Raw genomic sequence first — 12,343 nt, forward strand, 5'->3', positions numbered from 1 at the left:
GTTTATTCTAAGAACATATTAATGAAGCTGCTAGTGGTTTTCTCCCACTGTGAGGGAATAAGATGGGTCAAAAGAGAGAGCATAGATTTAAGTAGAGTCTACTCTTACTGTCCCATTACTGGTATGTTCTTTTTGAGAGATTTGATATTACTTCATCTTGTTGGTTTTTCAAGTTTCTTTGACAAAGAAACTTCATAGATGTCAAGCCAAACCAAAACAAAAAATATAAACATACACATACAACAGTTGCTTTAAATACCAAGGGTGTCAGCATGAAATTAAAATGAATTTACTGACATTTCTGCTTTGAAATTTTTTTAGTAAAACTAATTTAAACCAACAGTGAAAACTTCTGGCTTTACCTTATAATGGGAAGTGTGACCTTTTTCAGTGTTTTTGGCTGAGGGGTTTTGACATGGGGGTGTTTTTGGTTAAAATGTGCTTCAACTTTCTAATGGCTCTTGGGATTTTGGTCAATCTTTGGTTGTGGAATAGCAAATGCTTGTCCATTGTGTTGGTACCATGTAGTTTTCAAAGACAAGGTCTCTGACGTAGTGGCTATGGTATCCCCTCCCGCCCATGTGTAATTGTTAAAAAGAACACTGTTGTCATGTGAATTCTTATTTTTTTGAGCTTGCTTTTGAAGTAACTTTCACAGAGAATTCCTGTTACCTAGAAATTGATGACAGACTTACACCATTTCCTTTTTTTTTCTTAGACGTTCCATCCTCAGAGCAGCCTGAACTGTTCCTAAAGAAACTTCAGCAGTGCTGTGTCATTTTTGACTTCATGGACACGCTATCTGATCTTAAAATGAAAGAATACAAGCGCTCCACTCTTAATGAACTGGTGGACTACATTACAATAAGCAGAGGCTGTTTGACAGAGCAGACTTACCCTGAAGTAGTTAGAATGGTGAGTTTCTTTTTTTCGCCGCGGACACTTTTAAGCACCTTCCATAGCGACTCACAGGTGTATTGATTGCAGAGTCAGGTCACTGGAGGTCACCTCCACAAATGAGAGCCAGCCTTCTGAGAGCTAAGCTAAAGTAGTCGGAACAATACTAGAATTTGAAGAGTGTGATTTGAGGAGAATGAGATCCAGAACTTTTCACCTACAACAGTACTGGAGGAATCAGTGACTTCAAAATATGAAGCCAAGATTGCCAGGTACTCTTGGATTTCTGGCATTGCGAAAAGAAAAGCTGCAGGAGAATCAACATGAGTTTTAGATCTGTGTTTGAAAAATATTCAAGCCTGTTGGATGTCTTAATCCCCCCACTCTCCCCCTGGTTCATTGTGGTAAATTAGAAATGGCTTTAACCATAATAAAATTGTGACTTGTAGAATCTAGTTAAAGCCTGTCCTGGCTTTATAAACTAATCATTGTCTTCATAATCTTGAAATCAGGGGTGATGTCTTGCATTATTTTTGAACTGTGTCTTGCACTTTGTGTGGTCATGAGGAGTTACGAGGAGAAACATTATTAGCATAATGGAAGTAACTATGTTCTTATTGAGTCAGTAATTAGTTTTTAAAAAGCTAAGCCAAAATACGGTTTTCTGATAGATTTCTATGGGAAGATTGCCTTCTTTGGCATCCCTGAAGATCTTGGATCTAGAGAGTACGTGCTCTTGGGGGGAGGTGGAGCTCTTCTGCTAACTGGTGAAACTGTGTTGCAGAGATCCAAAAGGGTCAGTGCACCACTGGGAAGCCCTTTGGAGAATCTGGCCCACTCCTTCTGTAGTCCCAGAAATCTGTCTCGCTTTTCAGTTCCAACTTTTATCATTTGTGTTCAACAAATACAGAAAAGAGACATCTGTGATGGAGTAGATGTGGTCAAAAGTGAACAGTACAGATTTGGGAAGGGATGTGAATTAGCATAACTTGAGAAACAATGACTGATTTGTGAAGATCATTTCAAAACAATGTCCAGTGTATTCGCCAGGTCCATATCTGAGTGTGGATTGCCTTTGTTGTTAATTTCCGAGACTGTTGTAGCATAATGTTTTGTAGATTAACATTAACATTGTAGCTCTTGAGCAGTGGTTCTCAACTAGGGGTGATTCTGCTTCCTAAGGCACTTAGGCCATGTCCAGAGACCTCATTTTTGGCAGTCGCAACCAGAGATGGACGGGGCTGGATTGCAGCTAAACATCTTATGCTGCACAAGACAGTCCCACAATGGAGAATTATCTGGCCCTAAATGTCTCAACCATTGTTGAGAAGCCCTGCTCTAGAGTTTGCATGCTATCTAAACTTCTTAACCTGATATTTAGGGTTTTCTCTAGTCCATCTAGTTTCTGCAGAGAGCAAGGCCTATTGCTTCTAATCTACCTGGCCTCAGCCAACAGAGGTATCCACTGTTTCTAACTTCCTTCTCCTATATCATTCCATGGATAGTCCATGAATATGTAAGCATATACGAGCATATAGGTATAAATAAACAAGTGGTGGCACAGTGTACATGCTTATCTGTACTTTGCTTTTTTTACTTACCAGTATATCATATATATCATATAGTATGCATAAAGGTGTCTTACTCAGTTTTAAAGCTACGTACTAATAATAAATTAGGCACCCTAATTTATTTAACTACCACCCTATCAATATCCATATATATATATGGGTGTACACACACACACACACACACACACACACACACACGTGTGTCGGTTTCCCCTTGTGTGAGAAGAGCTGTGTATTTACTGATTTTTTTTTTTTTAATTGCCTTGTTTTTCCTGTTTCTGGACCTTCATGTTTCCTGGCCCCCGCCTCTAGTTCTGATTCTCCCCCTTCCTTCCCAGACTTGGCTTAAAGTGTTTCCACTGTTGCCCGAAAAGCCCTGAGTTGTCTCCTTCCTTCAGTTCCTCCACTTCTTGGCAAACCACCCTTTTGGAATTTGTTCATTTGCTGCTTTTTAATTTTTTCACATGTGTTAATCCAAGATTTCTAATTATGCTGTAGGCACTTCTAGGCAGAAACTGTGCCGTGCTCGTCTCGTGGCCTCCAGAATACCTCCTAACACAGGCCTACCTAAGGTTTGTTGAATGAGTGAATGACTTCTCTCTTAAATGTCAGCATTCCAGGCTCTCGAATTATGATTCAGATATTGAACGTTCTTGGATTACATTCAGTTTTTAAATTCAGTATTTGGCATGATAAAAAAAATTTTTTTATTCTTATGAAACCAGCTTGGTTCTATACCAGTTTTGGTCTTTTTTTAAAGGAGACTCTTCCCTTCTCTGCTACCCTCTCCCAAATCCCTATCAATTTTTTTTTTAAAAGTCTCCTGTCAGTTGTGTGTGAATGTGCATTTTAAAATATACTTGAGCCCTACCTTAGGAGGTGTTAAATCTGTAGCACACATGCTATTCTAGGGCATTAGAAAATTTTCTTTCCAGTTGGTAGGTTAGGGTTCTCAGAGGTGTAATTTATTTTTCGTACCTCATGATTTGTGAAATTGTAGCTATTATTTTTACATGGTTCTTAGGCCATCTGGGGGCATTTACAGAGCAGAGCTAGTGGGGAAGGGTACAAAGAGAAGGGACTTTGCAACCACACAAGCCAGGGTTCAAGTGCCAGCTCTGGCCACACTTAACTTGCTCCATCACTTTGGACAGAGCCATCTGTCTTCGGGGCCCTTGGTTTTTGTGTGGTGCTGGGAGGTACATGGGATCAGGGGGAGGGTGGCCATAGTCCTTCCTGCCCTGCTCCGTAAATACTCTGCCTGAGTAAAATCGTTGTGCTTTGCTTGTACAGCAAGGTTCTTACCACCTCAGATCTGTATACAGTCTAACAAGCTGGGTGCTGACTGCTCTGTAAGAAGGGCTGGAACCAAAGCCCCACTTGGTGTGCTCTTGCCACCTCTTAGGCCCCTTATATTTGGTGCTGCTACTGCCTACTTGCCTTATCTGTATCATTATTGCCCTTTTGGGCTTTTTGGGAGCATTGGCAGTAAGGATGTGTATAACGCTCTTAAAATAGTCCCTAACACATTCAGTCAATAATATTATTATTGTTTGATAATTCCCTTATCATGTACTTGATTTTAACAATCATTGGGGGAACCCAGAGTTCCTGTTTATGGACTTAAGATGCTGTCAACTGGATGTGTGGTCCTCAGATTCTGCAATTCCAAGATGATCCTGTCTGTGGAGCAAAAGTCATTGTCCCTACCCAGTCTGCCTTGTTATTGTAAAATGCAACTGCTTCACTGGGATTAGTGAAGGAAATGGTGGTGCTTTTAGTGAAATATCAATGAAATGATAGCTAGGTTTTTATAAACTAGGATGAGTCATGACTTAACCAACGATGACATGTTCTGGTGTCAGCACTGTTAGGAGAAACCTTTGATTTTAACCTGATGGAACCTCTCCTGTGAGAATTCTAACCCTGTTAGGGCAAGAAAAGAGTGCCGGATAAAAGTAATCAGTGAGTTGTGGAAGCCATTTTTAGCACGTAAATGTAGTCTGGTTGCCACCGAATTAAGAAAGCAAAAAAGCTCTTTATGTGTAAATAAAATAAAACAATGTAGCACTTAACTTACCTGCCGAAGAGTAGTGTGGGGTAGTGGAGAGAGCCCCAGGCGGAAAACGTGAAAGTGACCTCGTTTCTCATCTTCCACTTGACTGATGGTCAGATCTTGGGCAAGTAATTTCTCTCAAGCCCTAGTTTCTCCTGCTGTGAATGGAAGGGGTTCATGGTGATCATCCCCCACCCCCCCTTCTCTTCCATCTCTGAACACAGTCAGCTCTTTTGGTTTCAACACAGTCTAAGAAAGTTAGAGCGGATTTTGCACCCAAAATAGTTGCTTAGGCCTGTATTTCTCATGAGGGCAGATCTGATGGAAAACCCAGAATCCGGGATTGTGGTACTTTTAGGCTTTGGTGCATTCTGCTTTGTGTCAGTTCAAGTGTCAGGCTTCTGTCCTTGAGGCAGCATTTTTACCACATTATGCTAATGTTTTCTTTTTGGTTCTGGTGCCATGCATCCATTTGAAAGGCTTTTTAGACTTTCTGGCTTTCCTGGGTATCTTGTACTTTCCCGCACAGCACCCCCTCCCCCCCCAAACTCAAATTCTCTGTATTTTATTCTTTTTATATCTGCACATCTTCCTTTTCAAAAATGTCTCTTTTGGGTGTAGTTCGAGTGTGAGTTGAAATCTCATTGCTGAAGACATTATTTTAGTGAAGTCCAGGTAAAGTTTACTGAATGACTAAGAACTGCATTTTTACATTTTGATGATAAAAAAAGGCAGGGTAGAAAAAAACAGGATAAAAAAAACAGGTAGAAGGGATTCTCATGAACCAATAACAAAATGTTACATGTGCCTTAACTTAACAGAGTATGTACAAGGCAAGGAAGGAATAGAGTGACTGGCGATTGGTTAGAGATTAGTAGAGATGGCCAAGGAAGGCTTTTCACATGGTGAGTGAAGCCTCTTCAGGGTGCTGACAGGTAAATGTGTGTTTTCTAAGTGGCTGAAATAGTGTTGAAATTAAAAAAAGAGAATTACATGATGTAAAGGAATTTCCAAATCCCATAATATATTCAGAGAAACACGGTAGTGTTGTGTTGTTGCGGGATTATGTGTGTGTCTGTGTGTATGTTGGGGAGCGGGAGGAGGTGGATGGTGGCAGCGGAGGCTGTAGGTGAGGACCAGATCCTGAAAGAATCTCCCGGACAGTGGATAACCGTTGAAAAGTTGGAAGCAGTCGAGTGACATGGTGAGGTTTATATTGCGATGGCAGTGGACCAGAGAGATTGGAGGGGGCTGAAGTTGAATGTCAAGAGGGGAAATGTTGTTATAGAGAAGTTGTAAAGGGCCTAAAGCAAGTGTATAAGTAGAGAAGGAGAGGAAAGGACGGCATTTGAGACTCACTTAGCAGGTAACATTGAAGCCACTTGGCATTTGTGTGGGTGTGTGGAGTGTGAGAGAGGGGAAGGGGTCTAGGATAGCTTTGCGATTTAGGGGTTTGTTGTGTTGTTGTTTCAGAAAAGTACAGCAGGAGGGAGAGTAGTGTGTGGATGGAAGCTGAGGGGAGTCACACTTTTGATGTATGAACTTCAGAGTTCATACTTTGAAGTATGGAGGTTATGGGACCTAGATGTGGAGAGCTGGAAATGAAGATTGGTAATGTGGGGGGAAAGCAGGAGACAAAGAACAGGGCTGGAATTCCAGGTGGTACAAGGGAATCCTGGGGGACTCAGTGCGCTCTCCTGCGGTGGTGCAGGTTGGAACTAGCTGGTTGAGGAGAGCATGAAGTAGAAGGAAGTTGAGGTGATAACTGTAGACAGTGATTGCCTGAACAGTGGTGGAATCTTTATTAGAATAAAATCCTATCATTTCCCTCTTGGGGGAAGTATATTTTGTTGCACTGGCTGTTTGATAGTATTACTCTTATACTTTGTCCTTATGACTTACTGGTTTTAAAGTCTGCCCCATTCCCAGTCTGTGGTTAAATTCCTGTATACCGAATTCGTAGAATATGTGATTTTTCCAGAAGTAATGTAGTTTTAAGAGATATTTTGGACAGTTTTTTCTTCTTTTCTCTTGAAGTCTTTCCTTGAGTCCTAATTATTGTTTCTTGGCCATTGTTAGCTTTGTTTTTCCTACTCTCAAATTACACCCTGTCATTTGGTTATCTAAGTGTTTTATCTTTTATACATCCTTTGACTTAACTGGAAGTCACAGCTCTGACTCGCCTCTTAATAGAAAAATATGGTTTTGTAGAAAATTATGAAGTTGCAATTAAAGGTCTCAGAGTCTGCCTACACAGATTTTTAGGAGTGCTTTGTTAACTTCACTACATACTTTATAGGCTGAAGGATGAGAGTTTCTTTTCATAAGATAACTATCTAAAAGTAGCCTTAGGAATGATAGCTGGGGGGAGGGGGAATATGAAATTTCCATTTTTCATTTTCTGGTATTTGATAAGGAATGTAACCATAAATCCTGGCCAGAATTTGCCTTGGAGGTGACTCTTCAGACTCAAAGGTGATAAGATCTGACTCATGTGGTGGTGGGGGTTGGAGGGTAGGTGATGTGGTGGAGATGAGCTGTTTACACTATTCAGAGTATACATAATGGAAGAGAATTGAGTGATATCTGGGAAAGGCATCTAGGAACTGAAACTATTGGCTATTATCCTATCCTATTTTGAGGATAGGATAAGTCTAAAAGATAGGACTTGAGAATTAAATTAGAAGGTAAAGAATTCTTGGTACTTAGAAAAGAATTTAAGGTTATGATGATAAAGATAGCAAAAGACATTTTTTAGAATGAGATTAGGAAGAATTCCCTGCTCAAGGTTAGGAGTAGATTGTTACCATTTGTAATTTATCAGAGGGTAGAGAAACCGGCAGGCATGTTTGTCCTTTCCTAAGGACAGTAAATCTTAAACAATAGTGCTGCTCTTCTTTGATTAATGCTCCCTAATATTCATTTAGGATCTTAGGGTGTCTGTAGATTGGTTTTATAGGGTCTGTGGATCCTCTGATGTTGACTGCAGAGTTTTGTGTATTTTTGTGGCTGAAGAGCCATAGCTTTTGATGGAATATTCAAAGACTTATCTGATCCAGAATGGTTTAAGCTTGATTTTACCATACATGCAGCTCTGCTAGATGCTGCTTTCTTGGAAAATAGAAGATAGATTGGAAAGGAGCAGCATCTTCCTATTTATGGCAATAACTAAAGAATGAAATTGTTAGAATGATTTCATGAGTCTGGGCCTCTGGTTTCCTCTGTTGGAAGGTTTCCTCTAGTAGTGAATTCAATTTCTTAAATATGTGTCTGACTCTAGATTTTCTGTTTCATCTTGTGTCAGTTTTGGTAGGCTGTTATAATAGTTTCACAATTTACAGTTTGTCCTCAAATACTGAATCCATAGAGCTTCTTCTCAAAGGTGTGTACCAAGAGAAGATCTTGAGCATCTGTACAACTTCTATGCTTAACAAGCATAATTCCCTGCCGCAGTTACGGCATAGGAGTTAATTCAGTCTTCACACAAACCCTGTACATAGTGGCATTATGTATATTACAGATGATTTAAAGGAAGTTGAGAGAAGTTAAGAAACTTGCCCAGAGCTACTTACCACGGTAACTGGCAGAGGTGATTTGATCTGGGCTGTCTGGCTCCAGAGCCAATACTCTTGACTGCTGTGCCTAATGCTTTCCTGGAATCATTCTTTACAATGGGAATGAGGAGTAAAACCCAAAGGTTGGACTCCTTCCTCTATACTGTGTTCTTTTCATTGAGTTCTCCCAAATAAACAGGTAGTAAGGCTTTTGATTAGCTTTTCCCTGGATCTTGCTGCTTCTGACAAGGCCAGACCAAATAGTAGGCTTCAGGATTAAATGTTCCTTTTTGCTTAAGAAATAGCATCCCTTTCACTGTCTCCTCTCACCACTTCCCTACTTTGCCTTTGTGTTATTCTAGAAGTAGGAGTGCTTCTTCACCTTGTTTGCCTGCTCCGCCACTCATTCCCGGGTCTGTGAGAGTGAATGGTCTTGGGGTGGGGGTGGAGAGGAGATCAGGAGGAGACCTGGGTAGTTTGAAACTCTCCTCTGTTCCTCCCAAGTGACAGTTCTTGAGATGATCCTCTCTCCCAAGTTCATGTGCCACCCCCTCCCCACCCCCATGTTTTCTCTCTGTCCCACCATTGGATGCAGGCAGGCTTTACCAGCAGCCAAAGCATCCTTATGTTGCTTGCTTAGCTTGAATTTAGAGCGAGGGAGTTAGATGATTTGAACATCCCTCCATCTCCAGGATGGTCTCTCATCCTGGGAAGCACTTTCGTATGCACAGCCTACTTTTTGTTGTCCTTCCCCAGGTGGATGGTGTAGATGGACAGACCTGGGCCCCGTCCTACCACTTAGCTGGGATCTTAGACGAGTCTTCACCTTTTTCAACTTCTTAGCCCCCTGTGACTTTATAAGGCTGTTGTGATGTTATTATCGCTATCATTAGTCATAGTACTACCTCTACCACCCTTGCTAGACTTGCCTTTTTCTTTAGATGGGTTAATCAGGTTTTCTGGTTACAAGAAAAGATTTGATAGCCTGAAAGTTTTTTTGTTTTTGTTTTTGTCTCTTTAAGGTAATTTCCCATATTTTTTTCTCAGATTGTTGACTTAAAATTTTAATTCTCTGTGGGAAATTTCAAATCTTTTTTTTCCTTTTCTTTCTTTCTTTTTTGGGGGGGGGGGAGTATCCTGTAAATCTGCCTGTGCCTGTGTGTGTATAATTATATATACATGTGTATATATACCATCCTTAGTTTACCTAAATAAAAATTTTCCTGATATACTTGCATATTCATGTCGATATTAATAATTTACCATTTCTCTCATGTAAACATTCTCTCTTAAGGAATCTGACAGGGATTTTAATGTGTTTGGTTTTAATTTAAATGTGCTAAGGAGTGGGTTTTTACTCAGGAAGCAACTGAGCTACTCATGATTGCTATTTGCTTCTTTTACAAGCTGTAGTCCTTCTGGCTTAACTGCTTTACAGATTGTTCAGAGTCTTCAATATACTTAAAATTGTTTGACAGCTGCGACTTGTCTAGCACTGATGTATCCAATACGATCATCTCACTCTAAGGAGAATGCTCCCCCTTTTTCCCTCTCCCCCGAAGCTGGCAGCACAATTTTGCAGGATGAGTTACAGTACTGCATCCAAGTTTTGGTTTCTCTTTTCTCCTACCTTTTAGTTGAACCTCGAAACTGAAAATATGGCTAGAGGGGTAAGAAATACTTCTGGGAAAATCTACTAAGAAAAATGTATGATCAAATGATTGGGTAATACTGCCTGTGGTTTATATATATATATATAAGTGGGTCTTGGCTAATTCTAGCACTTGCTGTTAGGTTATGTAGTTCATTCAGGTGTCTCTCTACCGAGGACAGAAATGAGAGGGGGAGAGATTTATTACTTGATTCTCTAAGGAGGAAGCTGGTTATACCACTGTGATGCCTATGAGCAGGAAAAGCTGGAGAAAATGAGTGTCCTCAGTGTGGAATTCTCAGAGACGGTAATGCCTGAGGCAAGAATTTGGCAAGAAAACAACGAGCAGGTCATTTCCAGGAGGTAGTTGGCCTCTGACCAATATTAAAAGCCAAACTTGATCTGTAGATGAAAACAAGAAGAAATACGCGCTGTCCAGAGACTTCTGCAGAGGAAGTTGTCTCTGTAAAGTGAGGATAAGATAAGGGACTTCTAGAGTTAAAATGCAGTTACAGTGATGAATAGAGAAAGGTGGGGGTTGGCTGAGCAGTGAAGGGAAAACTAGAAAGACCAGAGCCCAAGGCAGCCACAGGTCCTGGGCAAGGAGAAGCAGTGCCAGGAGGGCAAGGGGGACGCAGAGGGGAGAGGATGTTCCGGAATAAAAGTAGGACTGGTTATAACTATTTGGTAAGTTGGAGAGCAAGTTTATCTTTTAATACAATGGATAAGCAAGCTATATTGGGGAATGTACTGTTTCTTTGACTCTTCACAAATGTAGGTGACAAACAGGGAGTGGGGGCGGGGCAGATAGTGTTAGCTACTAACTGAGGTGTTTTGAAATACTGTGGAATTTCCCTTCCTAAAGAAGTAAAGGCCTTTATGAGAATAGGGTAGAACACTCTGGAATAATGGAGGCCTCTTCCTCTTATGGGACCTTTGGCCTTTTCTCTAGAGAGGTTAGAAAAATGTATTGAGTTTAGGCAACAGAGAAGGTACTGGAAAATTGAGTTTGTAATTCTGCTGCCATCAGGTAGAAACTGGGGAATCTGTTGTGCCCTGTTCTGGAAAGTAAGAGTAGTTATTTGAGGGGAAAAAAAAATCAGAAGGCAATTATCTTTAAATCTGCGTTTAAAATGGAAACTAACAGGGATAGTGGGCAGTTCCTGTCCCTAGAGCCCTTGCTTGGGTTATTTCTGAGGCACCTCCACCTGCACTCCAGCCTCCCCCTTTAAGATGAGGCCAGCATGCCTCTGTGAGGTTCTTTTTTTTTTTTTTTTTTTTTTTAAGATTTTATTTATTTATTTGAGGGAGAATGAGTGAGAGAGAGCATGAGAAAGGAGGAGGTCAGAGGGAGAAGCAGATTCCCCAAGGAGCTGGGAGCCCGATGTGGAACTCGATCCTGGAAGTCCAGGATCATGACCTGAGCCGAAGGCAGTTGCTCAACCAACTGAGCCACACAGGCGCCCCCCTCTGTGAGGTTCTTGAGGGAGGATTGACTGTCTTGCCCTCCCTTGGAGTGCCGTGTCTCATTCAATTTGTTATGAAGCTGTATGGGTAAAGAGGGATGTAAATCTGTGATCATATTTAATGCAGGTGTGTTTTTGTTTTCATAGCTCACGAGCTAGCCCAAGGTTTGTTTTACTAATGAAGGGTCACAGAGACAGAGACACATATAGAATAAGGGACTGTGACAGTTCGGGTGGTTTCCTGTTTATTTTTAGTGATTTCAAATAAGGACACATACTCAATTGCCGGAAATGAACATCAGAAGCCCCAAGTGCATTGTGTGTTTTTTATTTTTTATTTTTATTTTTATTTTTTTTCATTGTGTGTTTTTTAAACTCAGTGTTTAAGAGGTTTAATTTTTCTTTTCGTGTTAGCTGATTTTGAATCATAAAGTGATCAAAGCAGATGGTAGAATATATGTGTCCTCAAAAAGCCCCATGTTTTTACTGTTTTATAGCTTGTGCACTTTGGCTCTTCCAGAAATCACTTCATTTAGCAGTTTTAGTACCTTTCTAGGATTGAAGACCCAAAGTCCCTGCACAACAAAATGTGGCAAAGATCTGGTATTGCATAGCCAGCCTCCGTGTGAGGCATGCGTGCTTTCACTGCAAACACTAGCAAGGACGAGGACCTGCTCTGTATTTATATACAGGAAGCGCTATGACTATTGCAGTGTTTACATGTCTATATTTGGATTCTAAGATTTAATATCAACAGTCTTCACTTTTGGATTCACTGCTACATTTCCAATTTTGGAGACAGTGTAATATAGTTATCTCTGTATGTGAAATACCATTTCCCTGTGACTCGAGAGAATTAATTTAATGTTACTGTCAAATTTCAGCAGGTAAAAAGTTGCTTTTTTGTTTTGAGCAAAGTTAAGTCTTGCCATAGCAGCCTAATGGGAGTGGAAGGTTCATGGTTAGGATTTGTGGCTAATAAGGGGGAGTGGTGGGGACAGGTCTAAATTACAGACACGTTGGACTTAATCTTATAGACAGCATCAGGGAGCTGCTAAGGTTTTTGAACAGGAGATGAAATGTAAGTGATATTCTTATTTTTCTTTCTCTAGCCTCCACCTAGAAAGTCTGTACCCTTCTGTCAGCTC

General features: G+C 40.7%; 1 protein-coding gene across 5 annotated transcripts in view; it reads left to right on the forward strand.

The window, feature by feature from the left end:
* PPP2R5E (protein phosphatase 2 regulatory subunit B'epsilon) overlaps positions 1 to 12,343 on the forward strand; it is a 136,803-nt gene that overhangs the window by 77,501 nt on the left and 46,959 nt on the right. For 4 of the 5 annotated variants that reach the window (XM_082734169.1, XM_082734167.1, XM_082734168.1 and 1 more), the window contains exon 3: positions 719 to 915. In XM_082734169.1, coding sequence (XP_082590295.1) covers positions 719 to 915 — 197 coding nt within the window. Of the gene's footprint in view, positions 1 to 718; positions 916 to 9,865; positions 10,417 to 12,343 lie in introns of those variants that run through there. The other variant, XM_082734171.1, reaches the window with a different exon arrangement.

Source organism: Mustela nivalis (assembly GCF_964662115.1).
Source record: "Mustela nivalis genome assembly, chromosome: 6".
Classification (NCBI taxonomy): Eukaryota; Metazoa; Chordata; class Mammalia; order Carnivora; family Mustelidae; genus Mustela; species Mustela nivalis.